Here is a 21,030-nt window from a genome sequence, read left to right on the forward strand (position 1 = left end):
AACAAAAACAAACAAACGCACATACACACAAAAAACTGGTTGGAGACCACATTTCCAGCTTTTGGAAATAAAATGCTTGTGTGGTTCTCCTTTGTCTTTGTGCATATCCCGTGTAGGCAGTATCTCTGCTCCTTCAAGGAAGAAGTAGAGTGGGAGAAATATGGAGAAGTGACTTTAATCACAGCTTCAGATGTAAACACCATTTCTTCTTCTGCTTTGCCTTTTCTTCCCAGGGGAACTGAGCTGCTGCCAGAAATTAAAGGCAGCTAATAGTTCCTCGGATGATGTAAACTGCTGCAGCCGGTGTTTAAACATTTAATCTGTACTCCTTCATCCTGCAGGAGCAGTGCTCCTGACATTGACTTTATTTATTACTTTGTTATCCATTAAAGCCTCTCATGATCTTCTTGCACTTTTAATTCCAAGGCTGGGAATCATTGGGTCAGAAATATCTATTTACTATTTCTAGCTTCTCCTTACTTATATTTATACCTAGTGCTGAAACTTCCCTGTGTTAGAATCTGTGCAGTCCAATTCAGCCTCCCTTTCTCAATTAGCTTTGATGTTAAATGGGAAATCTGAATGATTGTCTCAGAAATGTAGTTATAACCTTTCACCAAAGGAGAAATAAAATAGAGTTAAGTGCCAAAAAAGTCTGTTTTCTGTCAGAATCAAGACTTATATTCACAGCCTCACTGGACCAAACAAATTATTTTATCCAACCACGTATCATATGTTCTTCTGTCCTCTTATTCCTCAGATGTGTACCTTCTTAGGATATGTACTTGGTCATCAGTATTGAAAAGGGAAAACAAGACCCTCTCACTGAAAACAGAGAGTATCATACAGAGTTACTGGAAACCTGAATGGAAATAATAATAATAATAAAAAGACAAGACCACGCAAAATTAAGAGAAAAAAAGAATAATTTTTAAATGATCTGTATCCTTGGAAAATTGCTTTGTTCTAATGCATCTAGTCCTTTTTCTCTGTACTCCAATGTAAATCACTATATTTACTGGTGCCTATGTAAACAGTAGATTTTAAGACAATGCCACAGCATGCTGGATGCTTGTTTTTTTACTTCTACAAAATAGCTACTACTATACCTGCACTTATTTATACTGCTGAATATATTATTATTATTATTATTATTATTATTATTAGAAGCACAATATGTTTCCTATATGAAGTACTATAGTGCTATTCTTGGAGTAGTGAGAATATAGCACTTTCTCCACCTGTGCATGCAAAAGATCAGATTGCCAGGAAAAGATAACAAATCCAGATCCCCAGACTCTTGTCAGGCTTTATTGATATCAAAACATTGTGCAGTTGATGAATATTTCAGCTATTTAGTTGAGTAGGAATTTTAGAGGCTTATCTTTATATTCTTTATCCATTGTTTTAATATCTTTCCTCTTTCCTATTAACTAGATATCTGATGGCAATGATTTAAAAATCTGTTTAATAACCTTCTGTTTGCCTGTTACAGGGGCTGTGTCATGTGAGCAAGATTTTTTCTCTAGCTGGGGAACATCTTTTTTTTCAGTGGTCCCATAAATGGCTACACCATACATGACAGGTTCTTTTCAATATTCAGAGGCAATTAATGTGCAAGCAACTTTATTAATCTTTTTTAATAGCTCCTTAGCAGTGATTATGGAGTAGTTCTTAGTACTGTGAAGGAGCAGCATGCAAAGCAATATTAAAAGGTGAAGGTAAAATCTCTGTTTTTATTGGAAAGATGTACAGATGATACTTAGAGTTTTATTTATATTAAGGGACCTAGGTGGCTGGGGGACAACTAGTGCCATATTTTTTCTCCCTGGGCCATATGCCACAAATAGGGAACATAAGAATATGGCAGCCCACACTCATTTTCCTAAGACCCTAAATGAATGATACCCCACAAAGTAATGTGACACCATAGACAATCTCATCAACGATGTAGCACCATGCAACACATTTAAAACGTGTCAAGATGTTGTCTCCACAGAAGCAATGTTTAGTCACTTAGGTCACTAAAAGCAGCTTTTTCAAATTATCCACAGACATTTTGCCAGACTGCCCACATATCTCTAGATAAAAGCAAACTGCTTGCTTCACAGGGTAGAATAATTTATTTGCTTGCAAAGAAACAGCAGGTTGCCTTCATTTTTCCTTAGTACAAAATGCATTATACTAAACACAGTACAGAACATTTGAGTTCCGAACAGGGGAATTATTATAAATTAATTTTGTATTATTAGTTGTTTTTGTTTGTTTGTTTGTTTTAACAGACCTGTCCAGTTTTTGTCACAGAAAGCTGTAAGCCCTCTGGAAAAGGATTAAGAAAGAAAACATTTTTTTCCCTTTCCCTTTTTAAGTAGAGCTGTCCAGAGGCAGATAATTCATCTGTGTTCATGATTTTAAATATGCAACATAAACACTATTTTGTGGATGTTTTCATGAAATGAAATTGTGTCATTTTGGGGGGGGGGGGAGAGGGGTACAAAAAGTCAATTTTTTACTTTTCCTCTCTCCTTTTTCTCTCTGTCCCTCTGGTCATAAATGATCAGAAAGCACTGCACTTCAGGCACATTTCCTATTGAAAATGTAATCAAAACTGACAAATCTCCATAAAACATTTTTGGCTTCAGTGAAATCATATATTTTATTAAATTTTGTTGAAATGTTCCAGATAGTTCCTCATGTAAATTTCTTTTAATCTGCCATTTTTGACTTTCTCCATCCAGCTTTACATCATCACTTAGTACATTGCTGAGTTTATGGAGTACTAGATGAGATCCATCAAAACTATTTCACCTAAGTTATGAGATCAGTTCTTTGGGGATGAAAGACTAAAGAATTAATTCACAACCATACTAAATCAATTGCTCTCACTTTTTGTCAGATTTGTCAAGTTTTGAACAGTACAGCATTAGACAAGTGAAAAATTAGACAAGGCCTTGGGGGAAGGTTAGTAAAGACACCAATAACACTTTGCTAGTTGGTGCAAGATTCCATTTAATATGAGTCCTGGAGGTGATCATCTGTTCCTCTTTGGCCACTGGAGTGAAAATACCATGATGGTTACCATCTGGAGTAAATTTTCAACAATCAGCATTTTTATAATGAAAGCATAGATGTTTCTTTCTAAACAGATGCTTGGGCTGTCATTGACTTTTGAACTACCTTGGAGTCCTAGACAACTCAAAAATTCTAGTGCAGTTCTGCACATTTCCTTCTTCCTCACTTTCTATGAGGGAACATATGACACAGTAGGAACCTACATGTGCAGGATGTTAAAGATGTTGGGTTTTGATATTCTATTTGTGTTCTCATTACCTTTTCCTCCGATAACTACAGCTAGCTGAAATAGCTGTTTTTGATTAATCCTACATTAGAATTCAGGACTCCACAGGCAGGAAGACCTCAGTGGCAGTTTTTCATTTCTAGAATACCTTTCTGGTTCTACCAGAAGCTGAAACAATCAATAGCAAAGGTCTGTGCAAGAGTAATCCATGCAGACAGACATTCAGATTGGACTAGGTGATACAACAAACTAAAAAATAAATTCGGGTGGGTAGCAAAGCCGTGTCCACTAATACAGCTTGCAGTCAGAAACGCACTGTTTCTTTGATAGTTGCCAATAGATGTTCTTTGGCATTTCATTTCTGAATCTGAAATAGATTTTTAAAAAATTATTTATTTTTATTTCTTGTGTAGTCATATTCTCTGACTTCATTGACAATGAAAAAAAAATAATGATCTATCAGGCATCTGTGCACATGAGCAGGGATGATTTTTTTTTTTTTTTTTTTTTTTTTTGTCACAGAATGGAAAGACAGACATTTCTGAGCTTGGAGGTTGCAGGAGCTGTTATTTAATTATTTATCATAGGCAAAACACTCTTGAAAAACTTAGGCAACATCAAGTTTTGTGAATAAAGTCCTTCTGTCATAAGTAAATAACTGTTGAAGTAAACACAGTAACAAAGATTCTTTAGTCTAGGCAGGCTGCATTCTACACATCTGAACTTCTGCACTTTGGCACACGCTTATAGACAGGTCTACAAAACTGAGTTGGATGTGTGGCACAGCATACTGCCCAATGGGATAAATGGAAACCTTGAATTTGTGGCTTCACTTGAGTTCTTGTAGCTACTTGAGACCGGCTTCCTGGAGTACAATGATCACTCTAATGTGATAATTGATCTAATGATCACTCTAATGTCCTGTAGCTTGCTCTGTTTTGACCTCCTCATATCTATACAGTAATTGCACTCTGTATTATCCATGGCAAAGAAAGAGCTTGAACCACAAAACAAATAAAATTCAAACTCACTATTAGCATATTGAAATATTATTTTTCCCAGAAACTAAGTATTCTACAGCTCAAATTATTTGTCAGGCATGCACCAGAGAAGCTGTCAAGCCAGCAATCACTGGTGATCCCAGACTCCTGTTAGCAAAGAGAAATTGTGTTTATGTAGGCTGGGGACGGACAATGTTAGGAGAAAACAATTCTCACATTCTAACTTTGTTGTTGTTGTTGCTATAGGGATAGAGTTTCTTGCTATCTTAGCTCCCCCTCCTGGAGGTCAGATGCCTGTTTACTGCCAAGAACTAATACACGGCCCAAATTTCCAAAGACAAAACTTTAGTTGAATATATCATCATACTTTTAAAAAAAGGATTTCCTGAAGCCTGCATCATTCTGGGAAATGTGTCTGCTTAATAGCTTGCAGGAACGTAGCTAGAAAGAGATAAAAGAGGAATAGAAGATTACTGAGGAACAAGGAGGAGAAGGATGGTGGATGACATCTTTACACCCATTGCTGCAAAATGTACTACTTTCTAAACTTTCTCATGTCTCCACCAAGTCAGATCCAAATCCATTTCACTTTCTTTCAACAGGCTGGTTGATCTGAGCTTTTGAGAGTAGTTATAAGTGCAAACTGGGAGGCAAAACCAGATATGTCCTGATCAGTGCAGAGAAGAATGTGAGGAAAGAGCTCACTGGGTACATTTATTTGCTGAATCATTCCACTAACAGTATTGCAAAGGCAATCATAACTTCCTCTCACAAAATCTGTCCATATGGACTTCAGTGCACTTTCAGCAATGTGCAGAGATGCTTTAAGGTTTGATCATTATTCTGACATCATTATTTACTTCATAGAGCACCAAGAAAGGTTTCTCCTCTTGTTCTTTACCTCTTTTTCTTCTTCCTCACCTCTTCTTCTTAACATAATACACACTAAGAAATATGAAGGAGTCACAGCAGCAAGCATGCAAAAAAGCTTCTTATAAAAGCACTTTGGTTCCTCAAGAACTAGTTCATTTTCTCTGTGCCTTTGATGCAGAGATTATGGCCTCATACTAAGGGTTTCAACACTAAGTTCAAAATCAAGTAACTTGTAGAGAAACATACACAGTAAACTATAACCTTCAGCTCCTAATCAGTAAACAAAACATAATGTTCATTTATGTGTAGATGTGAACTCTACATATATAGAAAAAAAAAAAGGATTTTTCAGGTATTACTCCATAGTTGTTTCTGTTACCAGTTGATAGAAATACAGGAACATTTTTTCTTAAGTGCTATGAACTCTACTAGGTTCCAGAGAAATGGAATTAGATTTGTTTTCTGGTTGTCATTCAGTTCCAGACATAATAGCCTTGTACTTACTGCATACAATAATTATGCAGAGTAAGAATATGACTTGATTATGACCTTGGTCTGCAATAAAGCCAAGAGAATTTATTCTAAATGGTTTTGTGCTAAATAGGATTCACTGTCTGGTAGTAGTGAAAAGGGTGGATGTGGCTATTTGATTTTGCTTTTGCTTGCCTTCTGATTTATGTTGCATGGCAGTCAGGTTCAGATAAATGGATGAACTGCTAAGAAAAGTAGTGCTGTGTGGTTAGAATATCAGTAGAAAAAAATCAAGATTCCTAGGAACTGCTTTTGATTATTTTAAGGATTCCTTGAAAGATGGAATAGTTAACATTGTTATTTTTATCCCCTTAAAAAATAATAGTATAAAATGTGAGAAGATTAATGAAGATAGACAGCCTGGCTTCAGGAACACAACAAAATTCCTGTGTTTATAACACAAAGCTGTTCATTCATATGCATTCATATGCAGGCTGTGCTCTGTAAATTAGTCTTCTCCCTTGATTCCCATCCTTGCATTCCCTCCCCTGAACCTCAGAAGGTTCTCAGGCAGCCACTGGGACCTTGATCACTACACCTGGGACTACATGGGGTACAGCATGGAATGTGCTGAAGATGGTCCTCTGGCCCTTTGGACTTCTTTAGGCACAGTAGACCAAGCCATTGAAACAATATTGGTCACTGAGATACGAAAGAGGTCAATAAACTAGCTGCTCTCAGGTTGTTAGTATTTTATTTTATTTTATTTTATTTTATTTATTTTTTCTTAGATAACACAAATTTAGGACTCAGTAGCATTTTCAGTAGTATATTAACTATTAAAACATGATTGTTTATTGAAGCTAAATTATTTCATGGCCTGTGCAAAGCAGGATGACTAAAGCTTGAAGTTGTGTGGATAATTCTGAGCAGTGAGGGAGAAACTAATAAAACCTTCACCTTCTTAACTTGCAGCCAGATATTTCAACCTTTTAATACCTTCAATCAAAATATGTGAAAAGAGCAGTTCTGTTACAGTCTCAAACAAAAGCATATCTGAAGTTTTTATCCAGCACAAAAAGGCAGAATTGTTCATCTCCAGCTAGTATTAGTCATTCCAAAACACGAAATGTCAGTTTTGTTTTGTTTTTTTTTTTTTAAAAAAAAAAGAAAGATAATAAGACAGTGAGATAAAAATGTTCATCAGAAATTCCTCCAAAGATAAACATTTTCACTGGTGTCAGGAACTCAGGCCATTAAGCTAAATTTTCAGATGTGGCAACCTAGAACATGTGGATGTTCTCATCTATTACAATATGCTTCTCTCAACTTTTATAGATATCATTCCTCAAATCCTAATTTAATATCCTGGTTGCAGTAAGACAGGAAATGTCCTAGACACCTGGAAGACGTGATTTGTGCTCCAAGGAAGATATAGTGAGAAATAATAGATATCAAGTGTACAGGATAAATAAATAGAAGCAAAAAATGATCAAGATGAACAGATGTGTTATTGCTAACATATTTGCGTATTTTTTTTATTTTATTTTTTTTAAATAGGTAAAACACAATATATTCACTTACCTTCTTTGCACCCCAGACTGTTTTTTAGAACTTTCTGGTTTCACACCAAGTAAGCCACTAACAATCTACAGTTTATAAGTCAATTCTCAAGATGTGCAATCATGAAAGATAGGGATATTGAGTGCCCTTAATTCTTCCACTGCCAAAATTCTACCTCTGCAAATGATCAGTTCATTTACAGAGAGTTCATTTACTGAACATTACTCAGTTCAATTCTTATAAGAATATTGAAAATAGAGATTTTTCTTTAGGAAGCCACCGGGGTTGCAGGGATAGGGGAGAAACCATAATTACTCTACCTGCCCTCAGTGTTGGTGATTAGCTAAGCTAAAGTCTGAACCATTTCAGCTTTTCCAGCCTTCTGTAATTTGCCTTGGATATTTTTCGCTCACAGAATTTATTTTAGAAATCAAGAAGCTTGTACAACTCTAATATTTTTTTATGTCTTTTGGGTAGATTTCTAACAGGGACATAACTCACTTTTACATTAGGGTCCCTAAGATCTGCTGAAAAATACTGCTCTTGCAACTGTTACTCCTCTATGAGTTATTATTAAACAGTTGTAAAAGAATACTCAGGTAAAGTCTTTCCCAAATAATTTATTTAAACACATTCAATTGTATCTTTGCTTCCTTATTGCTTCCCTTTGTCACAACATAGCCAGCCCTGAAGTCATAAATATCTTATTAGTTGTGTCCTTGTGTTCTTGCTTAATACAATCAACAGTGACAATGCATATATTCTGTACTATGAGTTTTATAATATCAGTATATTAAGGATTTTTATTTGGAGTTTAGGATGCGGGAATTAATAAAAGGACTTCCTTTCCTGGTAGCATAGTGGGAGAAAGCATGCAGTAGAAAAGTTTTAAAAATGCAAAATCCACCTAACTGCAAAAAAGAGAGAAACTCAGTGCCACCTTCCAAAGTGCTGCTGTGCTTAAGTGACCATCCAGTCAAAGGTCTTTTACTTGTAATATATAATGAGAAGAGTTGTGCATTTTGACCTATTTTGCTAGAATCTTTACTGAAATCTTTTACTGAGATGCCAAATTTACCTAGCCAAGAGGTACCCTGGGCAGAGTCCTAGAATAAGGTGAATGTATAAGCCCATTTTAATAGACATTACTGCCTCAGCAGGTTCCCAGTGTACCAAGAGCTTCAGATGCCTGTGGCTGCATGTCCTTAGCAGGTCTTTCTATTACAGCTGGGTGTCAAATAAAACCCATTTGGCAATTGGATTTACAATTAAAACAGAACTGAGTACAGGGTATTGGCCCTGTTAGGAGGTGCAGACTCTCTCTGATGCTAGAAAGGGAATGAGAACCACTTTATGTGTGGTCCCACATTTCTCAGAGGAGGCTCTGGACATCCTTTCTTATTTCAAAAAGACAATGTCATGACAGATCAGAGCAATATGATCTAGACAGGAGCCAGGACATATTAAATGTGGATAAACTGTTACACTTAGGATCATGTGAGAATGTAATCCTGTTAGAGTTTCTCTACAGAATCATATCAATTTACAAAATTGTCAAGGAACAACTCTTGACTGAAATATTCCTGCAAGAGAGAAAGCCTTGAATACCGGGGTAGTTAATCTTACTGCCTGCTGTCCCAGAAAAGGACAGCATGTAATATAGGCATATAGTACTTTTGCCATTTGAAGGCATAATGATAAACTAGGGGACTTTTCCAGGACTCGCTTTTTATCTCCAACTGTTCCAGACTTGATGCTGATACCTGATGATGTTCCAAATAAATACAGTAATCTACAAGTACAAAGGTGCTGTGTTACAACATTTTGACTCCTAGAAAGACTTCCAGTCCCTTGCAGCATTTGAGACAAGTTACAACCTGTGCAGTTGTAACAGAAAAAAAAAAAAACAGAAAACAAACAAACAACAACAACAAGACTTTTTTTGTACTTCTATATCTCTTTTGCTTCTGGAAAGAATGGGTGGTGCTTACATGGTTTAAATAAAGGAAAAGAGAATTTTAAAGATGTTTTTTGTTCACTGAAATTCTGTTTTACTGAAATCACAGCCAGTGAATTTTGAGCTGGGTCAAAAATATCTGTAAAAATACTATGTTTAGGAAACTACAGTTGAACACACTGAGGTCTACAGATGCTTGGTTCTTGTTTATGTACTTCATTTTAAGTTCACGTATGTAAAATGCATCCTTTTTTTTTTTTTTTTTTTTTTTTATTCCAGTCTGTTGAAATAACATATAGTAAGACAAGATAACTTCAAACAATACAGTATCTTCCATTGCATGATTTAGAGTTGAATTGTTTGGTTATAGATCTGAATAACAAATAGTATCTGGGAAGGTTAAAGTTGAAAAGTATGCTTAAAAGCTGAGAGCTCATCTACACTAGAACTAACAAAATTTGTGTATGAAGCCATTCACAGACTACAGTTTAGCAAAATTAAAAGTATCTACGCTTTATGGCTTGAAAGAAAAATCTTTCCAGAAAAAACTGCTGTAGTCTGAGCCGATATCCTAAAACACTAATGTAGCAGATGTGAGCCAGTTTCACTTAGTGGAATGGTAGTTCTGAAGTCTGTTGACAGCACAGTTCACATTAGTAACAATATCAAGATGATAGTTTTAGCAAATGCCTTACAGCCCCGTATCTTGTAGGTTATCATACTTTTTTTAAAAGACTCCCCTCATATGTAGCTAGCTTACTGTAGTGAGCTACAATAATCTTGCAGTGTGCATTGAGACTGGAGGCAAATGCACACGATGGCTTTATGGAAATAGGGCCAGAACATTCCACAGTCTGGTAGGAAATGAAAAAACAAAACACAGTGTGTGATTAAATAGAACAGTCTGGAATCTAGTCTCTCAGGCATCAGTGAATGCAGCTCATTGGAGTTAGCGGTTCTTTGAAAGAAAAAAAAATAGTTAAGCAAAAATTTCCAGTAAAATATTTAAGTTTTAGGAGTTGAAACAGTGTGAGAAGACAGAGATTGAAGATACAATATTCAAAGAGAAGTGATAGATCTAGCCTTCACTTAAGTTACTGAAAGTCCTTCAATCACTGCAATGACTTTGCATCAAATTTATTTCAAGAATATTTAATAGTAATATTAAGCTAATGTCTTATATTAATGCCTTTTTTTTTTTTTTCCAGAAAGTCATAAAGAGCACAGCCTTAGAATAGTCTTCCAATGGGATTGGTCTTCCCTATTAAAAATTTCATGGTATTCAACTTTTTCTTTTTTCTTTTCTTTAACAGGAAGGCCAGATCCAGCAGATAGTGAATATGAAAACTTTGCCTACTTCAGAAAGCTGAGTGTAACACCAACAGACTTCAGTCAAAGGAACCTTCCAAGCAACTCATATAAAACTTCTGGTAGCTTTAAATTAACTAGTTGCTCACCTGGAAAGATACTGCTATTGTTTCTTTCAGCACACATGGAGGAAGGCAACAAACTTTGTAACCCTGGCTAATAAGACTGTGTTTTTCTTATTAAAAGTAGGAGGTAGGCCAACTGTAAAAGGATTATTTTATACTTAGCCTGCAGGACTTTACCTCTGCCTGAACACTGGACATAAACTGGAGCCAATTTTAATGACCTGAGATTTTGCTACCTGTGCTTTATTATTGTTATCAGTTCTTTAACACTTTAGTTCTTTATTTCTTTAAATTAGAAATGGGTTTCTGGACTAGAATGTGGCCCAGAGACTGGGCTGTTCTCATAAAATCATGGCTTATCTTTTCCCTGGGGCTCTACATGCAGGTCTCTAAAACTGTGGCTTGTCCAAAAGTGTGCCGCTGTGACCGAAACTTTGTCTACTGTAATGAGCGAAGCCTGACCTCAGTGCCTCTTGGGATACCAGAGGGTGTAACCGTCCTCTACCTCCACAATAACCAAATTAATAATGCTGGATTTCCTGCAGAGTTGCACAATGTTCAGTCTGTGCACACAGTCTACCTGTATGGCAACCAGTTGGATGAATTCCCCATGAACCTGCCCAAGAATGTCAGGGTTCTCCACCTGCAGGAAAACAACATTCAGACCATATCTCGGGCTGCCCTTGCTCAGCTATTGAAGCTGGAAGAACTGCACCTGGATGACAACTCCATCTCCACTGTTGGGGTTGAGGATGGGGCATTCCGAGAAGCCATCAGCCTCAAGCTTCTGTTCTTGTCCAAGAATCACTTAAGCAGCGTACCAGTAGGCCTTCCAGTGGACTTACAAGAACTTCGAGTAGATGAAAACCGCATTGCTGTCATTTCAGACCTGGCTTTCCAGAATCTTACAAGTTTGGAGCGTCTGATTGTGGATGGCAATCTCCTTACTAATAAAGGCATAGCTGAAGGCACCTTCAGCCACCTCTCCAAGCTCAAGGAATTCTCAATAGTGCGGAATTCACTGACCTACCCTCCTCCTGATCTTCCAGGTACACATCTGCTAAGGCTCTACTTGCAGGACAACCAGATAACCCATATACCACTTACAGCCTTTTCAAAACTCCATAAACTGGAACGTCTTGATATTTCCAACAATCAGCTTCGGATGTTGGTAAAGGGGGTATTTGATAATCTCCACAACCTAAGACAACTCACTGTAAGGAATAATCCCTGGTTGTGTGACTGCAGTATAAAGTGGGTCACTGAATGGCTCAAATTTATTCCTTCTTCCATCAATGTACGGGGTTTTATGTGCCAGCGACCAGAACAGGTCCGAGGTATGGCAGTCAGGGAACTCAATATGAATATGTTGTCATGCCCCACCACCACTCCTGGTCTGCCACTTATCATCACCCCAGTCCCAGCTACAGCCAAGCCAACTACATTAGTTTCCCCCTCATCCATTCCTCCTCCAAGCAGCAGGTATCCTCTGACTCCCACCATAGTCACACTCCCCACTGTGCCTGACAGGGAGGACAGAGAAAGGGTGACACCTCCTATATCTGAACGGATTCAACTCTCTATCCATTTTGTGAATGACACTTGCATCCAGGTTAACTGGATATCTCTTTTTACCGTGATGGCATATAAACTCACATGGGTTAAAATGGGCCATAGTCTGGTAGGAGGAATTGTTCAGGAGCGTATAGTTAGTGGTGAGAAGCAACACTTGAGCTTGGTAAATCTGGAGCCCAAATCCACGTATCGGATTTGCTTGGTTCCACTGGATGCTTATAATAATTACCGAACAGGAGAAGACACTGTCTGTTCAGAAGCCACAACCAAGGCTTCCTTTTTGAACAATGGCAGCAACATCCCCTCCAGCCATGAGCAGACAACTTCTCAGAACTTGGGCTCCCCATTTCTGCTGGCAGGGTTGATTGGGGGTGCAGTGATATTTGTCCTCGTGGTCCTGCTCAGCATTTTTTGCTGGCACATGCACAAAAAGGGTCGTTACACCTCCCAGAAGTGGAAATACAACCGGGGCCGTCGGAAAGATGACTACTGTGAGGCAGGGACCAAGAAGGACAACTCCATCCTGGAGATGACGGAAACCAGCTTCCAGATCGTCTCCTTAAATAACGATCAGCTCCTTAAAGGAGATTTCAGACTGCAGCCCATATATACCCCAAACGGGGGCATTAACTACACAGACTGCCATATCCCCAACAACATGCGATACTGCAACAGCAATGTCTCAGACCTGGAGCACTGTCATACGTGATAGTGTGGGGAGATGGGGGTGTCTAGGACAAAGAGAAAAAACTCTGGAAAAAGTAACACCCCCCCAACAACAATGAAAAAATTACATTTGATAAATGTTACACAGATGCATTTATGCATTTGAATACTCTGTAATTTATACGGTGTACTATATAATGGGATTTAAAAAGTGCTATCTTTTCTATTTCAAGTTAATTGCAAATGGTTTTGTAACTCTTTGCTTTTTAAATCTTTAAAAAATATTGCTAAGTACTGTACAGGGTTGTACAACAAGAACCTAATGTCATGGCAAATGAAAGATTGACTCATTCTTCAAACATTAACCACTTTGCTGTCGAAGCTGTCTGAAGGATGTTAAGTTCCTAGGTGTCCTGTAGTACAGGAAAATAAGTGCATATTAAAACAGGGTCACTAGGAACAGCCAAAAGCAATTCAGATAAAATGGGTACAACCTTTTTGACTCAAATCTAGCAGTTGCTGTTCAACTTCAAACAATTTAAAGTACTTCTGTTCCCTTTTGTCAATTCTGTATTTCCTACCTCCAACTCAAAGCTGGAGTTCTGACTGCTACCAAAAAAGGTTACTTCTTGTATGATTGTTTTTCCCCAATATGCTTGGAATAGGAAAGGTAGACAGAACTCAGTGTCAAACTCAAAGTGACCTTGAATCCTATTTGCAAAAGCTATTCTGAAAATGTCCCCCAGTACCATATACTTTTATGTTAGAAACTGTTCCTGCTTTTCATTATGATTAAGAGGCTTTAGGCATTCTTTGACCCATCTCAATGAGAGATGAAGGTTATCAGTATGTAACAGATAGTTGTCATTAGGTTGCACCTCTCTTTAATAAAGCAGCATTTGTTGACACACCATGTTCAGGTGAAACCTGAAAGAGAGAAATTCTAAGAACTCCCAACTCCGCAGTATTCATGTAGAATTTGCAGTCTAGAAGTGTAAATTTTGAAAATATGTTGCAAAATATAGTGCCAATAGAAAGGTTGCCATTGACTTTTATGGTTCAAGCTCTGTTTGATTTAGAGGTCTGAGTTATGTTCAGTATGAAGTAAGAAAAACAAACACACATAAAAAAAAAAAAAAAAGATAAATGAGAAATATATGTATTTTTAATTTTTAATCTTTATTTATTACTGGAAAGGCCATCAAGCCTATTGTGAACTGAACTACATCCAGCAGAGAAAATCATGTATAAATTAGTTTTTTTTTCATTTTTTTTTTTTTTTCTGTTCAACTGAACAGAGATGGACACTAAATAAGGAATTTTTAGAACATAAGTACACTCTGTCGCTCCAAATTACCCTTCTTTTATGTTTAGCTTTTTGGAAGTTTTCCACAATGATATGTGCTTTAAAATCAGAAGGTGGGCTTAGAATTTTATTCCCTCAAATTCTTTAGCTGGAATCACTTCTAAGTGATGTACCATGTGAAAAACCATGGTTGTATTAAAACCATGATGCTGATCTCAAAATTATACAATCTTCCAGCAACTTTACTAAATCTGTGACTGCCAAGAACTCTGAATTTCTTGCCAGCTCAGTGGTGGAATTAATTTTTTTTCCCCCTTTTTTTTTTTTAGCTTACTTTCTCCTGAACGTGGGGGCAAGGAAAAGTTTGCAAAAAAAGAGGAAAAAAGCTAGTTTTTTTTTTGTTGTTGTTGTTTGCTTGTTTGTTTGTTTGTAGGGAGTAGGGAACCAAAGAGAAAACTTTATACAGTGACCAAGTGACCAACTAGGGATGAGAAGTTGTTAGAAGTGGATTGACAGTAAAAGCTGGAGCACTTTCACTGTGCAGACTTTTTACTTTATAAGGCTGCTTATGTTGGGAGAGAGGGTTTTAATCCTTTCCTTTGGTCATTTCCTTAACTCATACTTGAAATCCAGCAGTCTGTGAGTGTGCAGTTTCTCAAATTCAAATTGTATGATAACACTCATTTTCTGCAAAAACACAATGGATCTAGTTATGGTCAATGGCAAAGTACAATCACTATATAAAGAACTGCATCCTCCCCCCAGCACCTTTTAGAATCACAATTTGAAATTCCAGTCTATATTCTGTATATTTGCTATTTTCTCCAGCTATAACAGGTATCTTAGGCAACCTGTGTGGCTACTGTAATAGTAAAGTCACTTAAATTTTGCTGAATAAAAGGCTGCCATATGATTTCCAATGGTGTAATTATAGGTAGAGACGTCTATGCAAAGTCTTTTATCTGTGACCTATTTGCTCTAGATTATGATGGGAAGGTTGATACTTTGTTTTGTTCATTTAAGGTGTTTTAGCTGCCAAAGCCCACAAGACAAGGAGCAGATAGTTGTGCTTCTACACGCTTCCATGCCGGATACATAAAAGTTTTTTTGAGATTAAGTAGAGGCAGAGAGTCCCATCGGGTGTGGATGTAACATTTAATTTCACTGAAATAACTAGCTATATGTTTGATTTCAAAGGCATCCTTTGAATGTATGCACATACTAGCATTTCATATTTCAATGACTGATGCTGGAGGAATCTTTCTACTCCTTTGGACATCTTCTGTTCTAGGCCTCAGGATACCATGGTTTTAAGATGAGTTAGGCGCCTTATTTGTAGCAAATCTCTTATTCAGGGAGTTCAGCTGTACTCTAAGTGAAAGATCCATGAGCCCAAACTGAAGGCAACAAATGTGGTTATTGATCTAATAAGGTAAAAACAGAAGGCATTCACAAACTGTTTGGGTTAATCTCAGATGACAAAATGTATATATATATATATATGTTTGGAGTATTACTGACTTACCTAGATAAAAAATCAAAATGATATTAAAGACAGCATAGTTTATGCTTCTTTTTGGTATGAAGAAAAAGATATATTTTTTTTATGTGATATTGACAAAATTTCTTTTAAATAAGTACACTTCTGAAAAAAAAAGTAAAAAGCCACTTATGCCAAAATTCCTGGATAGAACTGGGAGTATTATTTAAACAAATTCACAGCAGTAGTCAACCAAAAGATCATATGTTGCATTTGAAGAATGTTTCTTCTAATTCTATTTGCTACCCAGCTGCAGAAGATTTTATGTATTTCAACCTACAGCAGAGTTTGGGATTTTTCAAAGTGTCAGTCACACAGACAACTGAAGCTTGGTTTCAAAACATATCTAGACAAATAGGTCATGGGCAGTTTTCACTAGATTTTTTTTTTTTTTAAAAGAAAAAGTTTAAAAATGGACAATGATCTTTGGTGATACAAATTTTAATAATTGTCTTTTTCCTAGTGCTTATGAACATGGGGTCATCTTCACTTGGTACAAATATCTGACCACAAATAACTAAAGAGAACTATAGAGCAGTAGTCCTCAATGAATGCATATACAACTAATTAGAAACCCCAAAAATCTAGGTCCTGATTTGCAAGGTTTCATTGAACCTGGGGACAAATGAATGGTTTACATACAACATATCTTATATCATCCATTGTACGCTGCTAATAGCTGACATAAATGTTAATAGCTGATAAGATTGGTGAGTGGAATAAAATAAGAGTCTAAGTGAAATTATTTTAAACTGGTATCACAACACTGCTTTGTCCAGTGCAATGGTTCCTTCTGAAGACTTACTTATTTACAACCCGGTCTTTGTTTTCACATATTCTGTCACTTCCTTGCATGTAGCTTGTTAGCAGAAACAAACACCTAATGGATGCACGGACTTTTGGTTTTTACTGGAGACACTGTTATTGAATTTATTCATAAGAATATTTAGGCATAGAGTTACTTTTGAATGAAAATATATTAGCATTTTTTTTTCTGTAAGCCAATAAAGAAATACAATGGATGTGATGATAAAAGAAAAATGCAATAGATTATGCTATTTGCTACTAGAACAGATCAACTATATTTTTCTCTCAATCATTTTCTCTTTTCATGAGAGAAAATTACTCCCTCTAAAAAAAATATTGATTTAATTTTGCAAGCAAAAGTACTTATGCATATTGTATTGTTGTTATGATGTTAAGGGTCTACATAAGGCACTTTATTGATGACATTGAAATGAAAGTTCAGGCTCAGCTTTTGACAGTGAAGTGGTTAACTGCCATTAAATTCTCCATTTATAGTACTTTTTCAACTTAAATTATAACATAGAAATATTAAAGCTTTTTTTTTTCTTTTTTCTTTTTTCTTTTTTTTTTCCTTTAAAGAGAATAATGGTTTTAGTCATAATTTATCTTTCTAGCTCAGTGGAATAACAAACAACAACAACAACAAAAGAATGTGCCACAACCAAATGTTACTGGCTCTGAGTCTCATCAAATACTGCCTGATGACCTCTTCTAAACACAAAGATAATCATATGAAGCTGAAGAACACTCCTTCCCTGAACTCTGCTGAGCAGGGCACTCTGTATCCCACATGATACTACAGGCAATATTGAAGCATTTGGCATTAAATTTTGTACAACATAGAATGTGTTGATCTTTAAAAGGACACTGGCTAGTGGTCCATCTGGAAAACTAGTCCGAAAGGGATCTGGCTGGGGCTCTGTGGAAGTGTGCCTCATGAGAGCTGAGTTCTGATCCTCTCAGAAATGTAAGCTACTAAATAATGTCATGTCACTTGGTCCCAAATATCTGAAGATCTTTCATAAAATTAATTTTAACTGAGACATGCACACTTGATTCTGTTCTGTGTTTGGTATATTTTCTATCTTTAACATGGAAAAATAGATTATTTGAAGTCTGCATTATCTATTTTCTGCAATCTGCCATGTTGCACGCATTGTTAACTTCGAAATCTCACTATACACTATATATTATCTTCTTGACATATTCAGTAAAGAGTTATTTAAAAAAATACAACAATCCTACTGTATTTATATGAACAAGTTAATTAAAATAAGGATGTGAACATCTGAGAAGGAAAACAGAAAAATATCAACTTCTGTACTTTCAGTCCTGGAAATATTTTCAAATATTTTACTATATGTCCACCTTCTCTTCAGATTCTAAAGGAAAAATATTTTTAGTCTTCTATCTGTCAAAGAGTTAAACCATTTGTTAATTCAATTGTTCAGATTTAATCTTATGTTTATAAGATATTTATTTTGATATGCATATAGGAAAGCACTGTAAAACAAGAACAGATTGTAATCCAGTGTTTGAAGTTAGTAGATACACTTAAGCAACTACACACATCTATAACAAATATATACGTGGAAGCTGTGACCCCTTATATGCGTAGTCATTCGAAAAATGCATTTGACATTCACCCTTGACAATCTTAAACCCACGTTTTACCTATTTAAACTTTCCTTGAAATGAAATGTGATTTTTTTTTTTTTCCCAATTCTCCCTTCAAAATTGTTCTTGACTTTTCAGAATGCACAACATTAAGACATAAGCCTTAATAAATTTTTGTATATGTTATACCTAACATATATGGTAATATATACAGTATGTATGAAAAGATGCTATAGGTACTTGGGAATGAAAATTCTCCTTAATCTAGTTACATATACAGGAACTATTTTTTAGCATTGACAGAACCTGAAATATTGAATGTTACAAGCTATGTCATTTCAAAGTTTAGAACTGTAATACTGCTGAGTGTCAAAATTCCTCTGTAAATTGTCTCATTCTCTGTCTTAACCCTGAATGCCATGGAAAACTACAATAGCTGCTGTGCAATACATCCAGATCTACACCACTCTCTCCTCCCCTTACTATGCTTCCCTGAACTTGGTGTTCCCTTGGAGACAGATTAGACCCTGGTACCTAAGTTAACTTCTTGTTTTACCATGGGAAGGTGGAGAATAGATGTAATAGAAATATAAATACTGTTGACTATTTTGGTATTCTGGCAAAAAATAATTGCATCATCATTTTCAAGCAATGGTTTTGTTTTCTTTGTCTCAAAAAACCTGAAAAACATGGACTACTTCATCAGATAATCTGATAATAGTCCTCAGTGATTTATCTTAGTAGAGACCAATATTTACATTTATTTAGTTGTAAGCTTAGTTTTCTGTAGCTGCACACATATATGTGTGTGTATATAAGTTCCCAGGGCTTTCTACAGAGGGTTTAGCTACAAGGAACTCTCAAATCAAGCATGTGAAAGAGTATTTTTCAACATGTTTCAGTCAACATTTTTCACTATCTCATTTTAAATAGGATGCTTCTCTGTAAGAAAAGTTATGGTGCCATAAGGAGAGACTACATTCAGTCATTAAAGTATGAAATGAATATTTTAATTCTGTCTGAAGTACCAATGTCAAAAAGGCTCAAATTAAGAACCACTAAAAATTCTATTGCGCAGGTAGGTAATATTTTAACAATAATTTATATTCTTAAATTAGTACAGTGTTATGGTGAACTCCTTGCCCCATTAATTTCAACTATAAATTTGGATATTTATAGGAATATTTCAGCAGGATTATTGAAAAAAAAACAGTATGCTATATTGTATAACGTCACACTGTATCCTCGTGTGAAATACATCTACCAAGCAAGACAGAAGACCTATGCATCACATTATAAGTTTGCTATCTCTTTTGAATGAAATACAAATACTTCATAGAAAATGAGACAGGAGAGAAATATATACTGCACAACGTTGCCCACTCCAAAGCCACACAAAGTATAGACTTTAAAATTCCCAAATAGGCTAATGAGCATAGCAAGGATGTTCTTTTACATACAGACATATTTTCTGTTTAAAACTCCATATGCTAGCTAACATGTGTGATTACAAAAATGCATGTGTGAGTTTATATTATAGTTACACTTTTCTGGGGGCGTCTCATATAGAATAAGTACAATCTTGCCTCTCTGAAATTGGTCCATTACTTACCTTATTCATACGCAGAAGTGATGAAGTCCAAAGTCATGCTCATTACACTATCCTGGTTTTCTAAGCACAGTATGCCTTGAAGAATGAAGACACATAAACTATTATGGAAAATCCAACTCATACAAACTGTTGTGTTTACAACTTGAATATGCTCTGTGCAAAAGCAAGACATCTCTGAATAATCATCAAAGTGTTAAGGTGAACATAACTATTCTTGAAAAGCATAATTACCAGAGAGATTTCAATAAAATGCTGTATTACTCAAGTGAAATCAATATTTCAACTTCTAGAAGCTTTGAACAGGTGATCTTACAGATAAATAAAATTCTTTTTGAAGACTGGAAAAATATACCTAAAGAGTGGAATAACCTAATTTTTATACTTTGAAACAGGCTACTGATGAAGGAAAAAGGAATTTCGTCCAGTGAAGATGAAATATAGTAGTAATGATGGATAGAATACAGAGATACTTCTCTTTATTTTTATAGCTATACATTTGTAACATAACTTTATTATTATTATTATTTAATTTCCTTTGCAATTTTCAGATCATTTAGGCCCACTTCTAAAACATATACAATATTTCAAAACAATGAAATTCTCAGAAATACCTGTGATACCTTTCAATGAATAGAATTAAGAAAATGCAATAAATTTATTATTTACAGGAAATGCACAATACTTTCTCAAAGCTTTAAAAGTGGTTACAAAAAAAAAAAAAAAAAGCGTAGAAAAGGATGACTGGCAAACTAGAATAGCTTTCTGTTTCTAGTTATTATAAGTACTTCAAAATTTCTAACCCACTCACTTGAATTTCAAACTTTGACTTGACCTGAAAGTCAAATGATTTAAATGAGTCTTACAAGCCGGATCTCATATATCTTCACAAACTGGTTTGTGTTTTCACAGTTCAGGAACCAGTATGTAATTCATTGCTCTCTGACTTACAATGCAAATGGTAAGAATTTTTCCCCATTAAAGAAACATGTTAAGAAAATTTGAGAGCTATTGTGAAATCAAGTACTGCAGTATATGTTAATGTGAACATAATTTATTCAAGAAGAGCATTAGTATGTCTTTGTAAGTAAGGACTGCATAAACATTGTCAGTTTTTTTTTTTTCTTATTTTTTTTTTCTTATTTTTTTCCCCAAAAAATCCTTGCTCACCAGTACTACATACTACTACTAGCTGCTGAAAAGCGTGTATAACTTTCCACACATATATGACTTGAAATAAATGGAAATCTGAAAAGGGGGAGATATTCCAAATTATTGTAGTTATTCTAATAATGTGCAGCTAAATAGTTCAAA

The 21,030-nt window shown here is 35.7% G+C and overlaps 1 protein-coding gene across 1 annotated transcript; it reads left to right on the plus strand.

The window, feature by feature from the left end:
- The first annotated feature begins 10,530 nt into the window (after positions 1 to 10,530).
- FLRT2 (fibronectin leucine rich transmembrane protein 2) lies at positions 10,531 to 20,401 on the plus strand. The gene has a single exon (XM_035326553.1). It carries the CDS (start codon positions 10,895 to 10,897, stop codon positions 12,878 to 12,880), a length of 1,986 nt encoding a protein of 661 aa, XP_035182444.1. The 5' UTR covers positions 10,531 to 10,894; the 3' UTR covers positions 12,881 to 20,401.
- The last annotated feature ends 629 nt before the right edge of the window (positions 20,402 to 21,030 follow it).

The sequence above is a fragment of the Oxyura jamaicensis genome, chromosome 5, assembly GCF_011077185.1.
Source record: "Oxyura jamaicensis isolate SHBP4307 breed ruddy duck chromosome 5, BPBGC_Ojam_1.0, whole genome shotgun sequence".
NCBI lineage: Eukaryota > Metazoa > Chordata > Aves > Anseriformes > Anatidae > Oxyura > Oxyura jamaicensis.